The sequence below is a fragment of the Lagopus muta genome, chromosome 2 (assembly GCF_023343835.1).
Source record: "Lagopus muta isolate bLagMut1 chromosome 2, bLagMut1 primary, whole genome shotgun sequence".
Classification (NCBI taxonomy): Eukaryota; Metazoa; Chordata; class Aves; order Galliformes; family Phasianidae; genus Lagopus; species Lagopus muta.
In genome coordinates this window covers 24775531-24803051 of record NC_064434.1, presented here as the reverse complement: position 1 = coordinate 24803051, position 27521 = coordinate 24775531, and the positions used below count along the sequence as shown (strand labels likewise).

At 36.6% G+C, this 27521-nt stretch overlaps 1 protein-coding gene across 15 annotated transcripts in view; it reads left to right on the top strand.

The window, feature by feature from the left end:
- The window catches only part of KHDRBS2 (KH RNA binding domain containing, signal transduction associated 2), a 337849-nt gene that overhangs the window by 126389 nt on the left and 183939 nt on the right, over positions 1-27521 (top strand). For all 15 annotated transcript variants that reach the window (XR_007374929.1, XR_007374928.1, XR_007374926.1 and 12 more), the window contains exon 4: positions 24603-24749. Coding sequence is in view for 3 of the 15 variants with exons in the window: in XM_048935423.1 (XP_048791380.1) it covers positions 24603-24749 (147 nt within the window). In the remaining 12 variants the exon portion in view is untranslated. The remainder of the gene's footprint in view (positions 1-24602; positions 24750-27521) is intronic.

Genomic DNA, 27521 nt, shown 5'->3' with positions numbered 1-27521 from the left:
AAGGGGGCAGAGTCTTTAGCATGGTCTGCTGTGATAGGACAAGGGGAAATGGTTTCAAACTAAAAGAAAGGGAATTTCAGTTAGATATAAGAAAAAAAAAAAAAAAAAAGTGTTTTATGATAAGGGTAAAGCACTGGAACAGATTGTCCAGAAGGGTAGTAAAAGCCCAATCCTGGAGACATTTAAGATCAGGCTGGATGGTGCTCTGAGCAACCTGATCTAATTGTGGGTGTCCCTGTCCATTGCAGAGGAGTTAGACTAGGTAGTCTTTAAGGGTCCCTTCCAACTCAAACAATTCTATGACTCTATGTAAATAGTAAGGATTACATGTTAATGTGAGTAATTGTAGCTTAAAAATAATGCTTACTTAAAAAGTAAAATTGATGCTTATGGACCAAGTTCACCTCATTTGTAGAAGGGCACTGGCATGCCAGCAGGGTCAAAGGGAACTCAGGGCTGTGAGGTCTCCCTCAGCATATGGATTTAGAGAACCAGGAGAGAACGCAGAATGAAAGACAGACTGGGTATTAAATTTAAACAATGAAATAAGAGTACAGGCACTGAATGAATTATCATTCTTATGATTCTTATGATATTTATTTCTTATTCTTATGATACTTATTGATTTTCTAGTAGCTTCTTTGCTACTCAAATAATCATGTTTTGAAGAAAAAAAAATCGGAATCACAACCAGAAATAATTTTGCAATTTTGTTGTTGCTAATTCCCTGTGCCTAAAATGCTCATCCACTTCAACTCAAATGATGTTGTGGTCATTAAAGAACAAACAAATTCAACCCTCTGACTGATTTCATGTGAAAGACATCTAAACATCTGCTGTGCAGTATTTTGGGAGGAAAAAGCAAGGGTCAAATTTCAATAAATTACATACTCATTACAAATTATTTACAGAGCTCTATATGACTTCCATAAATCAGAGACTATTCAAACCAAAAACCTGTGCTGTTGTTGCCATGTTAAAATATTTGTGCATGCAATCTGCTATGAGTGGCAACATCCAGTTTGGTTTTTATTTGAGTTTGGACAATGCTAGTAATATTTTCCTTTTCATTGGAGTGCTCCCAGAAAACTGAAAGTTATTGGGCCCTGTGGATGTCTGGCCAGGATTTTTCTTTGACCAGCCAGTTATTCCAGGAATATAATATAAAAGAGCTGCAAGTGAGATTACATTACTTTATCACTTGTGCAGCTTGGTCTTTTGTTTCATTTTTTTCTTGTGCTTTGTGATCAGATAACTCTCAGGCAATTTAAGAAACCACTTAAGAAAGGTTATCCATTTAAGGAGAGTTTTTGTAGCCTTTAAGTATTTAAATTGCTATGACCTTCTCAGCAGTTAACATATCAGACTTTCCTAAGTGCTTAGAAAGTAATTGGTTTTTGCCTGTAAGGAAAAACAGAATATTAATTTCAGAAGTCCTTCAAGTATGGACTGACTCACTTCTCAAATGGATGAAAAACTTCTGAACAAAAATTTAAAAAGTGATATTTTTTCTCTGGAAAATATAATTATGAAATGAAGTCTCAGCTAGCAGAGGCTTCAGTCAGTAGGCTCACCCATCATGCTGTGACATGGAAACTTTCCTTTTTGTGCATATATACAGTTTTGCCGGAATGGCATTGTATCAAAGGCAGACTAGACCTGGATTTAAACTAGCCAGGTTTGCACTTCACCAGGTTGTCCATGAGCTGTTACCAAACTGTGTGGCCATCATCTTGGAGTTCTGATCAAAAAGCTCAATTCCACTGTACACATATTCTCTGATATCTAAGCTAAAATAAATAAATAAATGGAGAAAACAGGATAGGAATTGAACTAGAGCTATCTGCTTCCTTTCACATCCATTTCTTGTGGGAGAGCTGAAGACATCCAGTGACTACACTGTGAGACACATTGGCTGCACTAAACACATGGGACTTTCCTGACTTTCCTTCAGTAGCACTTTTCTTCGCCTGTGTTGCCTGAGGCACAATTCAGTTGCATTCAGATAAGGATGGAAAATGAGGGGCAGAAGTCATCTTTGAAGTGGTTTTGAAGACTATGGATCAGTGCTTGTAGATAATACTGTGGTAACACTGATACTTATTTTAGTAACTGTCCCTTTTATTTTTTCTCCCTAGGGGGCAATATTGCTTGATGAAGGTGTAGGGAAATACGCAGGGTTATTTAAGAGGGTCATGGCCGATCCTGTGCTCCTGTATCCTTGTAGCAGGTGCTGTCTTGCAAGGGTCAGATGCCTTCCCTGCCAGCTGGAGATGGCAGGTTCAGTGGTATGTGCTAGTATCATAGTCCTGTGCAAAATGGGAGTTAACCCTACAGGTCCAGAAGACAAGGCTGAAGAGAATTGATAATTCAATGCATAATTAACTGTTAGAGGATCGATAACCAACATATTTAGGATGACTGTGTTTCATTGATTTTCAGTGCAGAGGCTTGGTGGTATTCAGCAATTCTATGAACTACTTTTATCTTTCAAATAAAGTGTCAGTAGTTACCTTCTGTCCTAATAATCTCTGGGAAAAAAAAAGGCTCCCTTACCCAGGCCATACACAGTAGTACACAGCCTCTACAGTGTTATGTAGAAGCTTTCTTGTTTTCATTATCAAATACAGGTCTTCCTAAACAATCCATGTACACGTCTGTTATTAAAATATTTTGTAGGAAACATTTCTTAAAAGAAACAAGTACGTGTAAACTTAGTACATACATAACCTAAAGAATCATCTTTGCTTGTTGGAAAGCAGTCAGTATTGTTCTCCCTCTTTGTGCTTTGCCATGTACAGAATGACTCTGTGTTGAAACGTACTATCTACTAGTGGCTCTTGGTCAATCTGTATTTCCCCATGCTTGCCTGCTTGTCTGCTACTGGCTATTCTTGCTGGTTTGAGCCCCACGGACAGTTCTCAAGCCATTCCTAACCAGACATGAAAGCTCTTCTGAGATGAAGATTGTTCTCACCCAGGACAGATGCTCTGATTCATTTAGTGTTATTTAAAGATGAAGTGTGTAAGCGTTATGTGCTACATGAAATTTTCTTAGGCAGTATGTGTTTCTTAGGCAGGCCTGTGTTTCATTTCTCTACACATAAGCAGAAAATTTTCCCATTACCTTTTAACAAAAAATAGACTGTGCAACAACAGTTTTCTTTTCCTTAAGGATGGTAGCTTGTCATCTCTATTAATCTTCCACACGTTATCCTCACCTTCATGCTTTCTTCCAATATGATGAATTTTTATACCAAACACCGAAAACTATTGATATTTCAGAAGAAGTAATCCAACTGACAGAATGTTGCAGGAAAAAAGATTAAAGCAGGTGGGGTTAAATTTGTGGCATATGGTGAATCCTTTGACCTGTATTTTTTTTATTCTTTATTTTTAATTACTAAGGGATTGCTGAATTAATGTAGTAGTGTTGTACTTGTTTCTTTTTCTAGAGATGATTTTATGTATTTCATAAATACAAGTTGTCCTATGGACTTCAAGTGTATCTTTGGTCACTTAGAGTCCAACATATTAATGGGACTACACTAACAAGGCCATTCTTAATGCAGGACCCTATGAATTTAATCAAAATGAGAGCTCAGAGCTTGTAAGAATACAAAAGGATAAATAAGGTTCCCATTCAAGTTGCTGGTTTTCTCTCACAGTTTTTTCTAAATTATTTTCAGTAGAGAGGGATGTTGTTTTTGTTGTTCAGGTTATATTGCTGGTGTATACTGGAGGCTTACAGTGATGCATGATAATATATTTTTAGTACATTATACCAAGATGTACTGCAGTGCTAAGATCTTATTATTTGTTCCAGGCATCTACTATGATGCTGGCTTAAGGCCTCTTAAACAGTGTTAATGTGGTTTATGGAGTAAATTGTCATTTATATTAGTCTTGCCTCTAAGTGAAAGCAGCGTTAATTTTCAAAATTAAAATAAGATATTAATGCTTTTCCCACTAGGTTGTTTACTTCTCAATGTAATTAATGACCGCATTAAATGTTCTAGTTCAAAATCTTATCCTACTTTTTTCCCCCTTCCCTGCTTTTTCCCTTGCTATTAAAAATGTGTTTTGGTTAGGATGATTTTTGCTGAGGTTTCAGTAATAGTGCCCTATTGACTCTTCTTTGTTGTTGCTGAAAATGAGCTCAACACTAGAACTCCGAGGTAGTGCAAAGATATTTCTTAAAAGTGTCGTTCTCTATAAAAATGTAATACATCCTTGGATATTTTGCAGTTTACTGGTTTAATAGCGCATTATAGAATTATTGCTCCTCTGTTGCAATTGAAAAAACCCTTTGTTAAAAACTGTGAAATATAAAAGGCCAAATACATCTCCTTCTGGTACTACAAATGTGAAAACTTTGGATCCAATTTATGTTTCAATGAGGTATTCTTTTTTCTGTATGAGTTCTTGCTAGCATTACACAACCAGTTAGAGATAGTTATAGAGTATTCCCAAAGAATGAAACTTTAAAATGACAATTGTAAGGAAAATATTTAGCTTTGATATTAATTAAACACTTAAAATTTCCTTCACAAACACAGTTTTAAAATTGACTTCGGTACCCCTCATTTTCCTTCCACACCAGATAGTATTATCCTTTTGTGACAGGAAAAATGATAAAAGACAATGGGGAAAAAGGTACTATTAACAAATTCACTGACTCATCCTTAATTAACCATGCAGCAGAGGGGTGTCCTTGCCCCAGAGCATGTGCTCCCACCCTGGCAGCATCCCCTTCCACAGCAAGGGAGCATTCCATGCAGTGATGCTCAGTTCAGTTGAAACCAGTGGTGTCCTGGTTTGATGTTGCTGGAGAATTGCATCAAAGTATTTCCTTTCTAGGATGGAAAATAATGAAGGAAATTGGATCTCAGAAGTTGGCTCTGAGACAAAGGCTTTTTGAGGCCGTTCTTGTACTGAAGCAGCTTATGGTATATTCTGTGTTCAGGTTGACTAAATCCATCACCTATTGCTAAATGACTAGTGCAGATCCACAAAAGAAGTCTGTGGCACAGCTGAGCTGACAGTACTCTTGTTCATTCTGCTACGATACTCTGTCTGCACCTTATCCTTCAGGTCTGGAAAATGGTGGAATTTATTTTGTTTGGTATAAATTTCATTAGAACATTTAAGTAAACATGGAAAATTAAATGCATCCATGTCTTGGAATATGTTTTTAAAAACATAAGGCTGAATAGTATTATAAATGACCTTTCATGCGTATGCAACTGACTGAGTACAGAATTATTTTGATACTTAATAGCGGTTAAATCAGCAAAACTAAAGCAAGAGAATGTGTACTCTGTTCAAATTCAGTGTTTTGACACTGCAGCTGTTTTTTTGATTGGCCATCTCTTCATGGAAATCAAAATGAAAGTTAGAGGCACTTGAGTTTCTGCTAATTCAAGTGCTGGGTGCCAGTGCCTAAATTTTAGTCCTACTGATTGGAGCAAGTTTAATTAAAACATGTAGCAAAATTACATTTCTCTGCATTATTTCTTTTTCCAAACAAACTCTATATTTTAAGTCCGGTTTTGTACCCTATAAGTAGACTTTTTTAGAAATCATTCCTTAAGCTAAGATGGATTCAATTCCGGAAGCTAAGATGAAATGTGTGATACGTCTGTATATGTAACTCTTTTACTCCTCTAAACGAACAAGATAGTATTGTGCAAACCATATTCTGTTTTCTATTTTCATTATTTATTTTCTAACAGTGGATATCTTTATGTATGGAAAAATATAATGAAAAAAATATTATAAAATGTAACTCATGGCATATAGAACAGCATAATATTGTGATGTCCTGATATAATCCACTTGAAAATTAGGGCATTTTATGTGGTTTTGTTTCATGTTGGAAATAGATAATGACTAACAAGACTAAAGATAAGCTTGCTGCTCCTGAATTGAGCAAATAAAATCAACACTTTTTGTTAACCTTCATACCATGCAACCTTATTCCTGCCAAGGAGTTTTCTTGGTCTATACAGTGGTGAAGGGCAATGGCCTTGAGTAAGTTTGCAGGTTACAGAAGTAGGCTTGTCGTAGCTTAACTCAAATTTATTTCATACATACTGGAGTGCAACATAAAATAAGAGTATTAGAATTCGTCTGAATAATGTAGTAATTACTGTAATCTTCTAATTAAAAGAAAGATTTTCTAATGGCAGAAAACTGCCAGCTTTGCTGAACTAGAAACATAGAAAATGTGATGGCCATTTGAGAAATTAGGTAGCAAAATAATTGGTGCAGAATTGCAATTCAGCAAAGCACTCACGAGCAAGTGCATAAGCTGTTAAAATGCCTATTAAGTCCACTTTATGTTTGGTTAGGGAGAGTGCATCCACTTTACAGATTCATTTGGAGTCAGAAGTGAGAACGATCTGTACAGCACATATACAGTGGTTTTGTCATTGTGGCATGTCTGAGATCACTGCATGCCTCTGATCACTGGCACAGGTTGACAAACTGAACCACAGTGCTCTGTCTTGGAATTGAGCATGCTGGACAGGAGGAATTCTGTTACGGGAGGCTTGAAAGCAGACCAAGGAAGCCCAAGCCCAAGTCCTGCACTGAACAAAAAGCAAATTGTTAAATGTCTGTACCTCTAGTATGTACGCCTTCGTGCAGCACATGGTTACATCTAATATTAACATTAATTTCAATAATGTTTGAATGTTTCAGTAATGCACAGTTTACTTCTAATATTAACATTAATTTCAATAATTACAAGCATCAAGCACAAGATCCTATTAGTTTCTCATTCTCCATTTTAACTCCACCTTTGTATGTCTTAATATGATTGCTGTAATGTAATTCGTTTTGCTTCTTTGCTCTTTCCATTGAGCTGTTGAGAAATCAGGTGGTAAAAACAATCTCAGCAGAGTACATATATATTTCATGTATTTTGGACAAAGTAATAATACATGATGAAATATTTTGGGAAAATCCAGAACAAGTTAATCTATCTGATATTTATTTATTTTCCTAAACAAAAGCATTTCTTATTTAAGCAGTTCACGTGTCAAAAATAATAATCAAACTACAATTACAAGCACTGTAGGAATGCCCTGCTTCTTAAAAAAATACTACAGTAGCTATCTCATACATTAGCCTGAAAGCACATATACTTTCTTTCTATCTGTCTTGGTAGGCAACAGAATATGTGAATATTCCAGAAAATCGCTGAAGCTTCAGTTTCTGTTTAATGCTTAAAGAAGTGCTAATCCAGAGAAGGATGGAAGCTGAGACTGAGCATAACTCTTCCTCAGAAGATTGCACTTTTCTGCTGTAGAAGGGAACTTGCTGCTTGTGCTCTGCAATCATATCACCAATCTATTTTAATGACCTAATTAAGCACATTGTAAGAGTTTTGCTAGCATTACTGCCATCTGAAATCTGTCTCCAGACAAAGTACTGTCTAACAGAAATTTAGTCCATGAATTTTATTTCCCTTTCTCAAAGTTTGGGGTTTTTTTGTTTGTTTGTTTTTTGTTTTTTTAAGACAGAACATATGTGCCCGCTAAGTTCTGGCTTTGGCTGTGCAACAAAGCCCAAGCTATTTTAGTTTATTCTCCTAAAATAGATTCCAAATATTTCTGAGCATCCCAGTCATTTTTCTTTGTACCTAGTCCAGCTTGAATCCTAAATTCATCCATTGGCTGCAGTAGAAGCTTTCAAGAAATAATTTTTTATTTAATAAATCTCACTTCACAACAAACAAATTTCACAGCAAAGAGTCCATTGAGCAACTCTTTTCATTTATTATTTGGTTTAGAAACATGAAGCTAGATTATACAAACCACACTTACTCGCATACGACATGTGAGGATAGAAGGATGGAAGGAAAAAGCTGAGCGTGTATCCCAGGAAAAATTCAAGAAATTTTCCAAATAAAAATGTTGCTTTTCTTGTTAATATGGTACAGTTTACACAGAACAAAATGACAGATATTCAGAAACTAAGAATAATCTCAAAAAGATTTTAATACATTTAATAGGATACGTTTGTGAAAGTTCCGGTATTTCTAAGTTATATGTTTATGCATCAATTTATGTAGTAAAATATGTATCTTTTCCAGTCCTGAGTATTGACATCTATATTTTCCAGTGCCACTTACTTCAGTGTTGTGTTTGCTTTGTAGATATGTTTTAAGAGATGCAGTACCTATGAAATGGAACATAGGGATTTGAGTAAGAAAAGTAGTGTACTCACCTTATCTATGTAAGCTTTGTAAAGCATTGCATAAGTCCTTTTAGTGCTATGATAGTGTGTACAAATGTTTTCAAGGATTGCTAGCAGAGCATTAATACATTAAGCAGTTTGATCCCAAACCTGCAGTGAATGTAACTGTGAATAATGCAGAGGATGTAACACATTTTGCTTCTGGGCTTTGTGATTTCTCTCTGTTGCCTCTGTATTTAGATCTTTTTGGCTTACAGATCTTTTTCATTTAATTAAAATTCAGCCCAACTAGTATATTCAAAATGAAAATAATTCAAGCTGTGGTAGAGCCTGAAATGTAACACATATCATTTGCAATTTCTAATGTTTTTACTAATTCATAGCCAATTCACGGCCACAGAGTAGACATTGCCAGTTGCCTGAATGGCTCTAATGGAGCCACTTTCTGCTCACTCCTTAATCTCACTCTGTTCCCCCAGACGGATTAAATTGGTAGTGACAGTATAAGTCTGTTTCCAGAGTGCATGCTTTAAGGAACATATCCTGCTTTATTTTTCGAAAACTAGTCATCCAGTCACAGCAGAGTGATTGAGGGCACTTAATTCAGGAGCATAAGATTTGTCTGCAATTAATGGAAAAGGCAGCACAAGCCTCCAAAGGAGAATTAACATAACCTAATCTGTAATGTGTTTTTCCAGTCTTAGTAAAGGACCTGGTACTGTGCATAAAGCCAGATGAAAAAGTGGGCACACTGAAATGTCTGAAGTCATACCTGATGTGGGATTTCACAACTAATATTTCTGTCTGCTTGAGCTTTAGATACTGCATTATCTTTGATGGAATAAGTACCCACTGAATGAAAAGAGCAGTGGCCTTTGGGGATGCTTGGCTGCAATTTAACTGTGGTGGGTGAATTAATAGTTGTGTATTTATTGTGTATTTTTAGAAGAGACTTTTAGCCATAAACTAGAAGGACATGGCCCTTAGAAAAGTGAGGGTTTTGTTTTGTTTCTTATTTTGGGTCACTTTGAAAGAAGGGATGCAATATTTTTGGAATGGAACAGACACAAGAAGATTGATAATGGATGTGGAGATTTTTTTCCCCAAGAAGCATGCAGTTCCACTCAGTGGAAACAAACTCTAAGTGGAAAGCACATTAGCACTGTGCTAAGCCTAAGCCAATACATCCATCTCAACACATAACTCCTTGGTGTATGCAGCTGATGTACATGTGTTCATCTCAGGTAATGGACAGGGCACAGAATCTGTACACATCCTCCTTAGCCAAGTGAAAAGGTCATTCCCGGAAGGATGAGTTGTGGGTTCTGGTCACTCTGCAAAGAGGTATGTGCTTATTCTTACAGTTTTCAGCTGCTTTCAGAAGCCAGCCAATGCATGAGAGTGCAGCCTGAACTGCTCTTTAGGACCTTGAGCACATGACACAGTTCAGTGTGTCTTTGTCTTTCATCTTTCATTTTCAAGTCAAAACAACTTTTATGATACTAGAGCTTAAAACATAATTTTTTCAGATGGAAAGCACAAAGGCAAGTGCAAAGCACAAAAGCACAAAGTTTAGCTGTCAAACATAGTTATAACTTATGAAAATCCATGACATCATATTCAGTGTAACTATGCTAGACTACTGTCACGGAGTTGACTAGATAAATCTACGTCCGTGACAGGACGTACGAAGGGTGGAAAAGCTTATTCAAATAGAAGATCATTCTAAAAAGTGTCTTAAGCTTTCTAAACTAATAAGGGAATCAAGGTTTTGAAGTGGTACTGTGACTTTATATGGTTATTTCATAGCTACTTCTTAAACTTGTCTAGCATCATGCTGTCAGCAATGAGAAGCGCTCTCCAAGTAATTTTAGGCCTTGTTACTGGTGCTGCTTCGTTAGATAATGAAAGACCTCTCTGTTTCTTCTAGAGGAAGTGTGTTCATAAATAATGTAGTACATACTATTTAACAGAACACAGTAGGAAATAGCAAACAGGCCATTTTCTGGTTCAGAAAACCAAGCTTTCTTTTAAAGACTGTTGCTCCAAACACGCTCTTTTCACTTAATGTAATTGACATTGAGTGTGCCAGTCAGGTCCAGTAGGCATAGACAAAAGTTTTCTCCAGCACAGAATAAATTTTTTTGATATCTCTTTTAGCTGTTCTACTAAGTTTTACTGGCACTATCTACTGATGGCTCAGTGTCTCGTATGTCAGTTAATGTTTTGATCTCTAGCTAACTCTCCAAGACCACCATAGGGTTCTGATGGAATACTCGTGTGGACATCAATCTATTTGCATGGTAAAGAGCCAAACGTTAATAGAACAACATTGCACAACCTGATAGTTATGCTTGATTAATAGCTTGCAGTTTTTCAACTTGGCAGAAACTGGAATAGAACTAAGTTAATTCTTGTATCAAACGATAGAACCACTATTACCCAGAACACAGTCACATCCTTTTGCCAATCCACTGGTAGCAGAAATTCAGCAGCAAAGATCTTATAGTTTAATGGAAGATACCAATCAAACAGGCTTTCAGGTAGCTTACACAAGACTGAGTAGACTATGTACCAAAAGAGAGAAGAACATTTAAACAGCTGTGATTTTCTGCCTTCATTACTGCATACTTTTAAATGCAAACTTTCCATGGAGCCCAAAATCTCCATCTCTTTTTCTTTTGAAAATAAAAGCTGAATTTCTATGAGTAGGGAAAAAAAAGATTCTGTTTTCAAGTCAGGTCTTTATGCATACAGTTGAGAAACAGATAAAAGGTTCTCCAAAGTTTATGTTGTTTTAATATTTTTGCCCGATCAGGGTAGAAGGAAATGAATGGAAATAAGAAAAATAAAATACCAATGAATCTATTGAAAAAAAAAGCAAGAGAAAAACATAGCATTTAGATGAGCACTGTAATGAATTCATTGGAAAAGTACTTTGGAAAAGTACATTGGAAAAGAGACTACTGTGCCCAAACGTTTCATTGATATATTTGAATTCCATTGTTGACAAAAATAGCGTTGACTACTTAAAGTATGTGGGTTTTCAAATCCAGAACCAGAGTATTTTGATTTTCCAGTGCAGATGACTGAGTCTGAATTAAAACTCTGTGTGCATGCTGTGTTTAGATTCAGAAACTGATAGAAACAGCAGGTGGTGTCTCAAAGAATTTTGCATGGATAGATTACAAAACTAGTCAGATGTCACGGGCTCTTCTACTGTCAAATGTGATGATTTATTTAAACTTGGAAGTTGTTTCTGCATTGATCCTTTGTGGTCTGTCCAGCAAGTAAGTAGTCTCAATTGTTTCAGGGTTTTTGAACAGTATTTCTGGCATATATTTGCCTGTTTTTTTGTTTGTTTGTTTTTGGTTAGTTTTTTAGTTGTTGTTTTGGTTGATTGGTTTGGTTTTATTTTGTTTTGAAGGATGTTATAAAACAAAGGAAAATCCTTTATATTTAAGATTAATGATTAGTACTTTATCCACCACATCCTGAATGTTCAAAAATCACAGAATCATGGGCACTGGAAAGGACCTCTGGATATCATCTAATTCAACCCCACTGCTAAAGCAGGTTCCCTAGAGTAGGTTACGCAGGAAACAGTTCAGGTGGGTTTTGTATATCTCCAGAGAAGTCCACAGCCCCTCTGAGCAGCCTGTTCCTTAATGCTCTATCACCCTCAAAGTAAAGATGTTTTTCTTCATGTTTGTGTGGAACTTCCTGTGTTCTGGTTTGTGCCTTGTCCTATTTTTGGACACTACCAAAAAGATCCTGGCCCCATCCACTTGACACCCACCAATTAGATATTTATAAGCATTGATTAGATTCTCCCTCAGTCTTCTCACCTCCAGACTGAACAGACCCAGGTTTCTCAGCCTTTCCTAATAAGGGAGATACTCCAAGCCTCTGATAATCTTTGTAGCTCTCCACTGGTCTCTCTCTAGAAGTTCCCTGTCTTTCTTGAACAGGGGACCCCAGAACTGGTCAGAATATTCCAGATGTGGCCTCATCACGGCAGAGTAGAGGGGAATGATCACCTCCCTTGACCTGCTAGCCACACTCCTTTTAATGCACCCCAAGGTGCTATTGGCCTTCTTGGCCACAAGGGCACACTGCTGGATTATGGCCAACATGTTGTCCACCAGGACATTTAAGTCCTTTACTGCAGAACTTCTTCCTAGGAAGTCTAACCTCTACTGATGTATGTGTTTATTCCGTTCCTGGTGTAGGACTCTACACTTGCCCTTATTGAATCTCTTAAGAGTCCTCCCCACCCAGTTCTCCAGAATGCTAAGGCCTTGCTGAATGGCAGCACAGCTTTCTGCTATGTCAGCCACTCCTCCCAGGTTTGTATCATCAGAGATTCACTGAGAGTGCATTCTATCCCTTCCTCCAAATCATTCATTAAGGTGTCAAATAAGACCAGCCCCAATACTGACCACTAGGAAACCCTGCTAGCTACAGATCTCCAACTCAACTCAACTCTGTGTCACTGATCACAGCTGTCTAAGCTCTGCCAGCCAGACAGTTCTCAATCCATCTCACTGTTGTCCAGTCATTTGTCTCAAAATTCCTAATCTCACTTACAAGAAAGTTATGGGAGACAGTGTCCAAAACCTTGCATAAAGTCAAGGTACACAACATCCATTGCTGTCCCTTCATCTTCCCAGCTGGTCATGACATCATAGAGGGCTATTAGATTGGTCAAGGATAATTTCTCCTTGGTGAATCCATGCTGACTACTTCTGATAACCTCCTTTTCTTCCACTTCCTTAGAGATGACATGCAGAATAAGCTGCTCCATCGTATTCCCAGGGATGGAAGTGAGGCTGACTGGCTTGTAATTTTCTGGCTCCTCCTTCTTGCCCTTTTTAAAGACTGAAATGACACTGGCTTTCCTTTTGTCCTCAGGCACCTCTCCCATTGTCCTTGACCTCCATCTCCGTGATGACAGAGAGTGACTTGGCAATCACTTCTGCTAGATCCTTGACCTCTCTCACCGGATTTAATTCCAAGTGGGCCTCAGCCTTCCATGTTGCATTCCTGCATGCCCTGGCAATGTTCCTATATTCCTCCCAGGTGTCCAGCTAAAACCACTTAAGCTTAACCTACCCATTGTATTTCATTGTGCAACCCAGAGACAGGACTAGAGGCAATGGGCACAAACTGTAACAGAGGAGGCTCCCCCTCCAACAGAACCACCACCACCACCACCAACAAACAACCAACCAACCAAACAAACAAAAAGTTCACTAGGAGCCAAAGCTCCAATGGTGCACACATTCTCAATTTAGGATTTATATTTTATTTTAACTGCTTGCCAATTTAGAAGAGAAAGGAAGAAAGGAAAAGAACTGTGGCTTTTTCAGCATTTAATATCAGTCAGAACATTTTAGGATGCTCATACAACAATAAAAACAATCTCATCTTTTGTCTCAGAGCTATGGAAAAAATCTGTCGTAAACAGGGCTGCTGTTCAATTTTATTTTACATTCATTTGTACTGATATTGAAAATGAGCAACAAGGGAGACCACAGGTGCTAAAGCACTAAAGAACTGGAAATCAAATGCAATGCTTCATTTTCAGCCAGAGGCAGGTTACAGTGTTTCCTGGGAAAATGCTTTTAATAGAAAGAAATTTTGCAGTAAACTGATGGTGACATTAAGCAGAATTGACTATAATTGATTAATGTAATCTGCATATTTTATCATTATCTGAAATGTGGTTACCATATAATGAAAATTTTGTGACACTCAAAGGCTGTGCACAAGGTTATATCTTCTAGCATAAATCTGAAAGCACAGAAGGGTTTGGAGGAGTACTTTAAATTGCCAAGGATGATCTGGCTGATAAAAACTAAGTACAAAATGAATATTAATGTTTAGTGCAGTAAAATTAGCTGACTCTTTGAAGATTGCTGGTACTTAACCTTTTCTGGAGTACAGTGATCGGCTTTAAACAGAATTTTACAATTATTTTGCTGTTACAATTTTATGTTTGTTTGATGTGTGTGATGGATTTGGACCCAGTTAATGTGCTCATGGGAGATGGGGAGTATTTTGGAGAGGGTAGCAGGGACAGTGCTCTGTGAGTATTTAGGAGGAGTGTTGTAGGATATTTTCTCTGGCACGTTGGCCAGTTTAGTACCAGTGGCCACTTCAGCTATGGATAAGCTCCTTTTAAATGAATGCACATCTGGTGTTTTCTTTGTAAATCTAAGGAATGGTGTAATGTTCACAGTGTGGGATTTCTCAGAGGAAAATCCTTGTCACCCAACAGGCTTCTTTCTAATCCTTTCTCAGTCTTTCAATATAAAAACTGATATATTGGACAGTATTTTGCAGCTGGCAAATGTAATGTGAACAGAACAAATGCATAGTCGTGAAATGGTATTTCAGAGAAATTAAGCTCACACAGCTTTTATTATAGTTTTTGCAGGTCACTCCAGACTTTCTGCTTAGTGTTGTTTCCTCTTGTTACTGGGACAATTTTTGAAAAGACAGATGAAAGTCAAGATACTTAGATTTTTCTGTAAATTGCCAAAGGGTCACTTTCCCTTCCAGTGAAGATGCAATATTCTTGATCTTCTTAACTTTTGTGTTTTCACTCTGATGGGCCATTCAGCACCACCACACTGCTCTCTCATTTCCCAACCTCAGAAGAACACCAGGGAGAGAATACCATCAGGTTATATTGGGTTGAGATAAGAACAGGGAGATCACTCACCAATTACCATCACAAGCGGAACAGACTCACCATAGTGATAATAAGTTTGGATCAGTAAGAACCAAAAGCAAACTAAAAACAGTCCATAACACTTCATCTCTGCCACTCCTCCATGGTCATGCTCTGCCCCTGCTCCACACAGGGTCTCTTCCACAGGATGCTGTCCTTCTCCAGCTGATCCCAGATGGTCTTCCCCCAGACTGCAGCACTCACAGTACGTGGCTCTGTACCTTCCAGCACTGTTCCAGCACTGTCCCCACAACCCCCAGCTCCCCCAGCCCTCCTGCTCACCATGTGCCATTCTCCTCAGGCTGCACCTCCAACCTAGGCTGCTCCTGCGGGGGTATCCATGGGCTGCGGGCTTCAGGCCTCATCCGCTGCTGCACCATGGGCTTCTCTGTGGCTATACAGGAAGATCTGCTCCATGTGGTGCCCATGGGCTGCAGGGATGCAGCCTTCTGGACTGTGGGCTTCTCCTGGGCTTCAGGAAGCTGCTTCTTCATGCCTGGGACATCTCCTGCCCTCCTGCAATGACCTTGGTGGCTGCTTCTCTCCCATTTCTCCTTCCTTTCTCCCAGCTGCCGTTGTGCAGCAGTTTTTCCCCACCTTAAATCTGGTCTCCCAGATTCACACCTGGTGTTGCTCAGCTCTGGCAGCAGTGGGTCCATTTTGGAGCAGCTGGAGCTGGCTCTGACTTGACATAATCAGGTCAAATATTCTAAATTTTGCAATGAAGATTACTGGAGTTCTTGTTGGAGTCACAGGCTGTGACCTCACTCAAATATTACCATCATCCTGCCCCTTGTTCAAGTTATATTAAAATAACAAACTTGTCAGAGGTAAGTTTGACTTCTTTACTAGTTCTTTAGGAGTAGTACATTCTTAAGTCACTCTTGTGGTTCAAAGTTAAGGTCAGGTTCAGGCTGCTTCGCCAAGGAGTTGAATGTTATCTGAATTTTCCATCATCAAAGTACTTTGCACATTTCATGAAAAGGAACCAGCTAATGAATTAGTATTAGAACTGCTATAATCACTACTCATTAAAAATCAGAGTTTTTAGTCTTAGACTCGTTTGCAGCTTATATTGGACTAATATCTGTACAATTTTCCATTATGAGAAAATTAGAAAATGTGTTCTTCCATCTTTGCAGAGAAGAATCACCATCATAGCTGAGATGACTGATAATCTATTTGCAAGCAATTTTACTTAAGTTCAGCTACTGTCAGACATAAAATCACGATATATGTAATATTACTATAACAGATTCATCTATTAACTCCTCGTGGCACCTTTGTGAGAAATCCAAGTACTTGCACTGTCACTAAAGTTTATTTGTCTAAATTAATGTCACGTGAGTAGTTAGATTTTCTGAATAGTAGAGGAAAAAGTAATTTTACCACTGAAAATATGTTTGGTTTTTTTGTCATTATGCAAAACCTAACCATACTGGGAAAGAAAAAGCAGGTGAAACTTGCAAATTTGTGTACAACTATGATATGTGACATGAAATGTCTCATTTGCATGACATTAAAATTCCAAATCAGAAATAGTGCTTGTGAAAAAAAGTTCAACCTACTGTTTGATTGTTCAGGTGTTTTCATTTTTCTGTTATTTGAAATACTTTGTATGTTTTTGGAGCAAATTCAGATATTTAACCATTTCAATCTGCATTATTGCTATTAGATTCAACGTTTGGCCATTATTTATGAAATTTCTTTTCCTCCATCATTTTTCAGAGGTCTGGCTCCCTCCACCAGTGTGGGTGACCTCCACTGATGTGCTTTCAGCATCATTGCATGATAATGAAGGAGAAATAGAAAAAAGTTTTCTCTTTATTTAGTGGTAGGATCCTCAAATACTCTTGCTATCTTCATTTTCAAAACTGTGGTTTGTCAAGGCTTTCATAAATATTGGCAGTCAAATTGCATGAAAATGCACTTTATAATGCAGCTTATCAGACAGCTATTTAAACTGTTGGGTTCAAAACCCTCCCTGTTCTCCTGCCTCGGCTACTATGGCAATCAAGTGAAAATAGCTACTGTGTGCCAACAAAAGTACCTCTGAATTTCATTCTTAAAAAAGCACCCCTAAGAAAGTGAAAAGCCTCACCTTTATGTATATACACATCAGAAAGCTGGCATTTCATTCATTTAAAAAAAAAAAAAAAAAGTCAATTTCAATATACTCAGTAAAACAGGGATTCCTAGAGACCATAGAATCATAAAATCCTGAGTTGGAAGGAACCTGTGAGGGCCATTTAGTCCAACTGCCATGCAATGAACACTGACACCACAGCTGGATCAGGTTGCCCAGATGCAAAGCTCTTTTCAAGTGTTTAGGGAGGGATCTTCTCTGCATCACATTACCATTGCATTTCAGAGTGTAAAGTGTTAATGTGGAAACCTGGTCAACAGTGGACATTCCCTAGAAAAAAACATAGAAGAGATAAAGAGAATCATTGCTACTTGCACAAGCTTCCCAGCTGCATTTCTGAGGGGTGCTCTCAACACTATCCTTCAAAAAAAGAAAGCTGCAGGCAAAGACAGCGGGACCAGAGAATCAAAGGCTGCAGGACTTCTCTGCATGCCTTGCAACAGTCATGATCCCTGGATTTGCAACTGGAAGCAGCTGTAAATAGATCTCCTGTGCACTCTCTCAGCTATGATTATAATGAGCAATCAGAGCCACTGAAGTGTTACATTACTTTCTAGATGAAGCACTTGTAATACTACATTGAGCTCATTTGAATACTAATTAGTAATAGCATCTTTTAAACAAAATGTGCAGCATTGTGAGAAACATTATTAGAAATGAATTCTATATTTGACACTGCCTTAAGTGCACGCATCTACGTTATAAGTGTTCTTCAATAAAAAAAAAAGATTCACCTAGTGTGTGGCAAGCAATTATACATAGGATAAAACAGCTTAGATTTGCAAATGCTTTCATTCTTTAGGTATACAACACACCACACCTAGCTAGATGCAATCAGATTTCCAAATGAGACAGAATAACACTGTCATAATCCTGTGCTGTTTAATTTATTTTCCTCCTAGAAGTGGTATCTTGTTAATTGCTATTCGACACTGAACCATTGTTTCTGGAGAACTCTAACATCTCCAAGATTAGCCTCTAGAAATTATATATCTAGAGTCCGTAATACAATGCACAGAGCACTCTAGAAAGCACTACACAACTTCATTACTGTTCAACTCATATTCTAGATCACTTATGTATTGATTAAGAGCATATGTCCCAGAATGGTTCTTGTGGCATTCCTCTAGTAACTTTCCTACAATGGACAACTATCTCCTAACTTGATGAGCAGTCCAACTGCTGTCTCATTAAGGCAGCCAGTTCCACTTTTTTTTTTTTTTTTCTTTTTTTTTTTTGTTAGAGTGTATTCAGGCATCTATCTTACATAGTCCCTCACTAGTTTTTGAATCCAAAAGAAGCTTGAGCATGAAATAAGTATGAGATTTCCATCACTCTAATGAGGTGTGGCTGGTCAGAAATTTCTGCATCTAAGTGTTGTAAACACTGGCTTCTATAGGCTGGAATACAACTGAGGGGGAATTCAGATGGCCACAATCCAGGGTTTAGGATCAAAATTATGTTTAAATCCTGGGCTTTCAAGTTCTTTATAGCTGTGAGCTAAGTGAGCAGGTTTTATGCAGTAAGATCAGGAAAGGTTTGCTATATCTATGCATGTAGGCATCATCAGTACCACCAAACTACTGCCTATGTGCTTCAGTGGATTTGTTCTGCGTGCTTGTATTTAAGGAACATCCTTCATTAGATGGATGATTAAGCAGGTAGTTACCTATAAGTGTGTACTTAGCTCTTTCATCATTAAATTGATTCGAAATATATGAATAAATGAATTCCCAAACTGAAACTTCAGTTTCTTTTATAGTCAGAGGTAAGCACATGCACATGCTAGAGCCCTGATTATTTGCTCCTAGGAAATACAGTAAAAGTTTTTCACTCTGATTCTACATAAAATAGATTAGGCACTGATTTTTCCTTACCAAACTTTCTCTACGGTAAAAATACTCTTTCAATTATTTCCTTCATGTAACCAAAAAAAAGCTTTTTATAAAGCGCTGAGCTATTGTACAGCTGGAGTTGACTGGTATTTCAGCTTGATAATCTAATAATACAATGCACTGCAAATGAATTCCCTGAGAACTTCAAAGCATTTCTTTTCACATACGTCCCTATACTTAAAGACAGAAGGTATTTTGCAAATCTTAAGATACGAATATTTAATCTATATATTCCACTTTTTAAAAAATTCAGTCTAATAGAACCAGTTGAAATTATCATAAATGACAGAGAAAAAAAAAAAGGATAGAGCTTTTTCATTTAATTATCCTGTTTGTATATTTGAAAAAAACAATGCGTTTTGATTACACAGAGATTTGAAATTGTGGAGTATAATTCATGGAGATCAAGATGATTGTTTGCTGGATAATTAGGTATTTTAAAATTCTACTATTTTTGTCAGCATACAGAACCCTCTGAATTCTTAACATAAATACATATAATCAAATTTTCAGCATGTTTGATAATTTAACATTAGTCAGCTTGCTGAATTAGCTAAACCATACGACAAACTTTGTAGTGTCCATAACATTTGTATCAATTTAAGGTAACTGTTCACACTCTCTGTCTCTAAAAATAGGATTTAAGTTTATAAAAAATGACTTCTTAACAATAAAATAAATAAAGCTAGAAAAATGCTATAAAACTAGATAAGTGATCTCAGGAAAGTGAGAATGATAGCAAAGGAAAAGAGAATATTTTCTTCCAACCAGTGTTAACAAATCTATGCCCTCTCTTCTCACATTAATGCCCCGCACCATCTACCCATATCTCTGCCTTTGGACCTAAGAGCAGTGGATAGGGGAACATTACACCAGGGAACAGAGTAGGCAATAGAAAGTTTGTGTATTCATCGTTTTTCCTGCACGTACTTTAAACTGCAAGAATTAGTATGGAACTAGAGTACTAACAATTCTTTGATTAGACTTTTACCACTCCACTACGACGAAGAAAAAAAAAAGATTGCAAATAAGATATTTTTTTGCTCACAGTGTAGTGGAAGTTCAATCTACTTTATAGCTTGCATGCAACAAATTGGTAATTAGCCTTGCATAAATAAAAACGTGACATTTTGTACTCTCATTAAAAGCAAGACTTCCTCTGGAATCTGAATCCACCCTGAATACAATGGTCCCTAGTTGTGATCAGAACTATTAAGATAAAAATAATCTTTGAAGGAAGCATCTTTAAATATGGCAGTTGTGCATTTCTATCGGATCTCTTGATTTCCTGCATGGGCTTTTCAAACTTTCTGTTCAAATACGTTGGTTGCATTCATTGAGCATCTTTATCTAATTTAGTTTTCTAGTTATTTCATCTCTCGATTAGTTCTGTGCAAGCATAGGTGTATCTGTAGGTTTGTGAACTCTCTTGCCACTATCAGCTTTCTGGCACATTCTTTTTGTAGATTATATCCTGTTGGTCATGATAGTGACTATTTGTGATCTCCTTTTTGGCGCACACCACTTAACTGTGTTAACTTCTCTTCTACAAGTTTATTTCCTTTGCACAGATTTCGAACAATTTTTGTTCAGATGTTCTTGCTTTTCCAATAGTGATTTGGTGGACATTTTGTTGTCCCATTCTTCTACTGATCTATTTATGATTTCCCCAGCAACTAACTAAAAACAATGTAATCTACATACAAGTTAGCACCTCTTTATCATTGAAATGTTTTATTTCATTAAGAAATATATTGGGAAGTAACACAATGTGCACAAATCTCTGCATATATATGTTCAAAAATTCCTCTATTATAAGCAGTGTTCTTTTTTATACACCTGTATTTACTTACAGGGTGTCTGTGCCTGCAGATTCTGTAATGTGACAGGAGTACATCTGCTCTCTTAGCTCTGCTGTGCAAACTCTCATGTCCTGACTATATCCATTGTCTTTATTCCTTGACCTGGACTGAAAATTACTTCTCTAAAAATGATACTTAAGGGATGGCTGAGCATTTAGCTTCACTTTATACCCTGCTGAATCCTTTCCCTATTCTCAAATTCCTTTCTATTCTCAGATTTTTCCTCAGTATTTTTCTCTGCATTCTTCTCTTTAGGACCTAGGATCTGAATGATTTTGAACTCCAAAACACATTATATCTGTTCTGATTTACTCCTTTCTCTAGAGCTCAGTTATTACTGTTGCTAGCATCAGCATTACAGACATCTTAGGTTCTGCATTTATGTCCAGATTAAAAATAATTGGTTTGCATTTTGTGAAACTTCATGCTCATTAATTTTCTTCTGCAGCATTGTCCATTGATCTTCTGAACAGCTCTTCTCCAGCAACAGTGCTGTGATTTTCAGCTTTGTCTGTTTTCTGCTCTGTGCTTTCATTTGCAAGTTCTTGTCAGATAGGAAATACAGTGCAATTCTCTTATTGTTCTTCAAATGCACTTTGTTTCTTTTTATGGCTATATTTGTTACACTATAAGATCCACTTGTATTTGTGCAGTTTATCTATGTGCTTTCCTCAGTTCCTGCTTCAGTTTTGTTTTGTTTTGTTTTTCTTCCTTTTATTCTTGAATATTCTGGCATTTTGGTTTTATCAGCCTACTTTTCATTTGTCAATCTGGATCACATAATTTTGTTTACTGTACAAATTCCAGTTGTTCCTTCCAGTTGTTTTAATTAAGTGTACTCGTCCATCTTCCAGTCAGAAACAAATTCTCTCTCAGGGTCAGAACATATACTTCTAAAATTGTAAGGCTGTTTTCTCATCAAGAGATAATTGATCATTTTTCTTGGCCTTTATATTGCTACTGCTTTGCCTTTGCAGAGGTCAATATTCGTCCTATTTCTGCTGAGGATTTTTATAATTCATTTTCCCTGCTTTGGTCAACTGGAACTTAAGATAACTTAGGGGAACTTCTTAATTTCCCTCAAGTTAACTTTAAGGGGAAATGGCTGCAAGATCAAAGAGGGTAGATTTAGGTTGGTAAAAGTCTTTCACGGTGAAGGTGGTGAGACACTGGCACAGGTTGCAGATAACATGTAACAGATGTTAATACTCCATCCCTGGAGACATTCAAGGTGAGGCTGGATCAGGCCCTGGGCAACGTGATCTAGCTGTGGTGTCAATGCAGGGGGGTTGGACTAGATGATCCCTTCCAACTCTAAGGGTTCTATGATTCTATGATTCTAACTTAGGAAATACCACAGATGTTTCAAAATATCTGTTATCTTATATGAGGCAGTGAGTTATGAAAACATACATCAGGTTAAGGGTGGTGTGTCTGACCAAAACCATGTGAGAACAAAGAAAGTCTGAAGCACAGCTTGTGACAGTAGCTGTTTTGGGACATGGAATATAATGCTATATATTACTTTGAGATATGAAGGGAGTTGGTGCATAGAGGGAGAGGATGATGTTAGGATCTGGTGGATAATGGTTTCTGGAGGGGGCTGCACTGAACCAAGGCATAATTAAAGATAATAACCTGATAGTAAAGAAGGTGCATATTATTAACATGAGGGTCAGTATTAGGAGAGATTGCCAACACTGATCCAGAAGCCCAGGAAATCTATTAATTTTATTCTTATTATATACCAAAACTGATTTGATCTGAAGTTTTTGTTTGTTTTTTTTTTTAATAATATTCAGTGCCTAATAACACTTACTACCTTAACTGTATTTTGTTTTTTTTCAGGATAGTTCTCTACAGTGGTTCCATCACATTTTAAGCATGTGTTGATCTTACCACGGTTTGGTTCACTTCTACATGAGCAGGTTTAAGCTGCTACATTACTTTTGGAGCAACTCACATGCTTAGTCATCCTCACTGGGTCAGGGAAGCAAATCTTCATACAGTGCTTACATGGACTATGAGTTCTTACTCTTGGATATTTTTCCTGAAGGAGCTTCTCTCCTTTAACAACACACACTTGCAGTAAAAGAAATATTTTCTGACATATCACACTTGCAGGAAGAGGTATGAAGTAAAAATTCATTATTTATGAGTTCCATGAAAAAAGCATCATTAGATATATTCAGGAAGAAATGCTGTCTATAAATATCTATAGGTCTATAAATATAGGTGTGGGGGGCAGAATGGCGAGGCTGGACACTTTTCAGTGGTGAGTGGAGACAGGACAAGGGGAAACAGACGGAAACTGAAGCATAGGAAGTTCCGCACAAATGTGCGCAAGAACTTCTTTACAGTGAGGTGACGGAGCACTGGAACAGGCTGCCCAGGGAGGTGGTGGAGTCTCCTTCTCTGGAGATGTTCAAGACCTGCCTGGATGCCTACCTGTGCGACCTGGTGTAGGGAACCTGCTTTGGCAGGGGGGTTGGACTCGATGATCTCTGGAGGTCCCTTCCGACCCCTACAGTTCTGTGTGTGTGTGTGTGATTTTGCTGTCTCTAACACCTGCAGAAATACCTGCTGAGCTGTAATGGAAAGCATACATTGAACCTAGGAAGGTTATAAAATGATGCCTTTTCAGAATCCCTGATTTTACGGTGAAGAGAAGAATGTCATTACTGTCGTTTCAACCGTGCAAGCATATGCATATCTTCCTGTGAGAGAAGTGTAGATTATAAAATCATGTTACTGATGTCAAAATAATCACATAAATATTATCTTTGCCTATGTTTGAAAAATAATAGCTGTGATTTATATTTTAATGAAGTTTCTTGACTTTGTTAATAAATAACGTATCAGCTGTCGTTCTTAGTTTTTATGTCTTAGATATCTTCATGCTGCAAAAGAATAATCTGAGTATATACTAAGAAGCTGTAACTTCTAACCCAATCTTCAGCAAATTAATTTACTTGTTTTCTCTGATTAGGTTTTCCATCTATAAAATAAAAATATACAAATGTACTTTCTTCAAAGTTGCAGTTCTTACAGTATTTTTGAAGATTGAGGTTTAAACTCATCAGATTTTCAGCATTTCTTATTGCTATTTTGTATAGTAATGATAAATTTTGCATTCTGTTGTCACAGACAATTACATTAACTTGATCCGTATTTTACACTTTGCTTTTTGTAGGGTAGCTACTATTAATGTGCATAACAGTTCACATTCACTATCTCAAAGCCTTGTATAAAACAGTGGGGTGATGTTTCAGAATATTGTTCTGACGTAAATTTGGATTCTTACCCTCATTTAATTGATAGAAAACTGAGACCAAAGACTGTCAAAATAAACCTAAGTGAGGTGAACCATCATCTTAACCATTGTACACAGGACTGCATAGTTACCAAATATCGAAACTGGAACAGAAACTCAGACCTCATGTCTCAGATAAAGCCAGAGCAGTCTTTAATTTAGCAATACTAATATGTACAGTCTACAGGTATCATCTTTTGCATTTATGGAGTTAATTTTTCATTACTCAGTTTTAGAGTATTTAGCATTTTTTCACTGTGCTGATTAAATTGATAATTACACTGTTTTTACCATTCAAGCACTCAAAAATGATTTTTAAATCTTTAAATGGATTGTACTAAAAGTCTGTTTGCATTATGTTTTTTCGTCATGTTCTCTGTAAAAGCTAAACCAATGCAAAATCAGTGGATTCCCAGTTCTAAAGAAACCACTCTTTTTCATAGGAGGAAGAACTGAGGAAAAGTGGAGAAGCTAAATATGTGCACTTGAGTGATGAGCTTCATGTATTAATTGAAGTGTTTGCTCCACCTGGGGAAGCATATTCACGTATGAGTCATGCCTTGGAAGAAATAAAAAAATTCCTCGTTCCTGTAAGTGTCTTACAGCATTCTTCTGTGACTGTTCATGGTTTCACTACATTAAATTTGTGCCTTCTTTAAATGCCTTCGGCTCTAGAAAAAAATTAAATGGTCTGTCGAAGATTCAGCTAAAGGAGTTGCTAAACAGGCCATTAATTGTCATAGTTGACCCTATAATGTCTTTTCTCATTGTTTTAATGTTAATTTGTCCTATTTTTTTGGTTTTTGAGGAGAGAGTGGACTGTTTTTTTCTGGTTACAGTCATTAATCATTAGCATGTAAGTAAATTTTCAAGATTTTTGAATGTTTACATCTATAAAAACATTTAGATATGTCATAAGGTAACGACTTATCTAAAGTAATCAATGATTTTTGTCTGGAGAAAACATGAGCAAAACATTCCTCAGATTTTACACTGATTTTTCTGTTCAGACAGTTAGTCTTGACTCAGATCACAATTTAGCAATCCTCCATCAGCTAGGGAAGTGCTCAAGCAGTCACTAAAGCCACTTCTTTAGTACCTTTTCAATATTATTTAAACTAAATGCATCATTTTCTGAAATATTTACTGGCTGATTTTTCTTCAAGCTCCCTGAAATGGATTTTCTCTACATTTATACAGTAGTGTGTGATAATTTTGTACTTAAAATTGTTGTAGACTTTAAATATATACACACTAAGTATTAAGTACTACGTAAATATTTATGTTATAATATATATATATATATATTAAGTACATATTATATATATAATACTTTTGCACAGTATATTGAGTTATTGTCTGCAGTCTATACTGAGACTGCTAAGTGCTTTAAGCAAGTTCAGAACTTGCATTTGTTAAGAAAATGAAATAGGAGCTTATTTCTATTTGTAGAAATGAATTGCAATAAACGTTCATATCTCTTAATAATAACAGGATTCAATTAATGTGTTTTTATATGTGATATGATGCCAAGATCAGAGGTATTCAGATGAGGCATACATCTATTTGCATGGCAGAAATTAAATGTTTTATTTGGTTCTCGCTGGAGGTTCTGGATGTGAAGAAAATAAAATACATCTGCTATACTTAAGTACAGCATTTTAAACTTTAAAATTTTTAAAGCAATTATACATTTGTAAGAGTACAAGATAAGTAACTTAAATCATTACAAATAAGATTAATATTTGTTTTAAATAGCATGATTGATTGGCACCAAGTGAGGGACAGCAAAGAACCTCTTTTAAAACAGTTGACTTTATCTTACAGATTCTCACATTCTATCCCATTTTATATTTCCTGATTAAAAAACAAACAAACAAACAATAAACCAAACACAGATCATAAAATACTATTTTATATGTTCTTATATGGGAGAAAGCCATGAGACAAAGAAAGAAGAAACTGATGATTTCTGAGGCTGTTGAACCTGCAGTACAAAATAAGATCATTGTTATAATGCTGACAACATAGCATGGAATTGTATTTCAGCATCAAATTAATGGTGAGATTCCTAAAAAATCTGGAATATTATAGCTAAAAATGGCAGCAGTGCTGATGATAAAGACTGCCAGCATTTGTCCTTTGGATAAACCTATTTCCAGTCCATGATCTTGCCAAGCTTTGTTTTTATAAATGGTTTCTTTTTAAAAAGATAGCTTCATATGTCTTCTTTGTTCTGAAAAGGAGCCACTGCATTATAGTATTACATAGTCTCCATTTCTGTGTGCTCTTGATTTTTATCATCTATCACATATTCTGTCCAGCCTGAGAAAATCCATTCTGAGTGAAGAAGGGGGAGAGAGTATTCCAAAGAGAGAAGTATTAAAATTTACGGTGTATTACTGCTTAAAATATTAAAATATTTAAAATATTCAGAAACTGACCAAGCGTATCTTTTGTGTGACACATTATTTATTGATAAGGACTGTATGTATTCTCCATCACCAGTAAAACAGCTGAAATGGAGGAAATAAAAAAAAAACAACAAATTCTTTGTTACGAGATTTGGAACCTGGCTGGCAGTGGCAATAATCACTCCAAACAAGTAACAATTATACTTTATGATTTGTTTGTTGGCTTTATCCCCTCTGCTTCATTTCAGATTTACAAGAATTTACAAAGCAATTATTAACTGGCTGGTTACAGCATGCGTCAAGGGGTTTACACTGAAAAAGCTTGCACGAGATAATTTCCATTTTGTTCCCTATTTACAACATCTCTTGAATTTGTTTTATGATGTATTGCTGTTTATAAGGCCTAATTTATTGCAGCAGTGAATATCAGAATTGCATTACAGGACTGGAAGCAGTAGAACCTAACAGTTTTATTTATACCAAATCAAGGATGTTATAAACTATTTAAATGAGTTTTCACACTGCTTATGAATTTTGCTAAACTTAAGTGAAGTATCACCCTTAGAAATTACATTGATTGTGTCAGTAAGATGAAAGGACATTTTCATACCATATCTGTAAGTTGGAATGGGAATGAATTTTAAAGCAAGTACACGGCAATCATAACAGAAAAAAAAAACAGTTGTGGAATAGGGCAGAAGAAAGAAAAAAAGAGAATAAACATTTCCATAACTTATGCAAGGTTATAATGAACAAATGCCTTGGATAAATTAGTTTTTGATCTTGCCAAAAAAAAACATTGAAATTTTTATTTTTAAGGTTTCACCTCAAATTTAGAGGTAGAAAACAGTTGCCAGTTTATACTGGTTCTTCCAAATGTGAATACATTTCTAAGTCAGAAGCAGCTCAGCCTCAGGTGGTGTTTTGGGATCCCTCCAAGTGGCATTT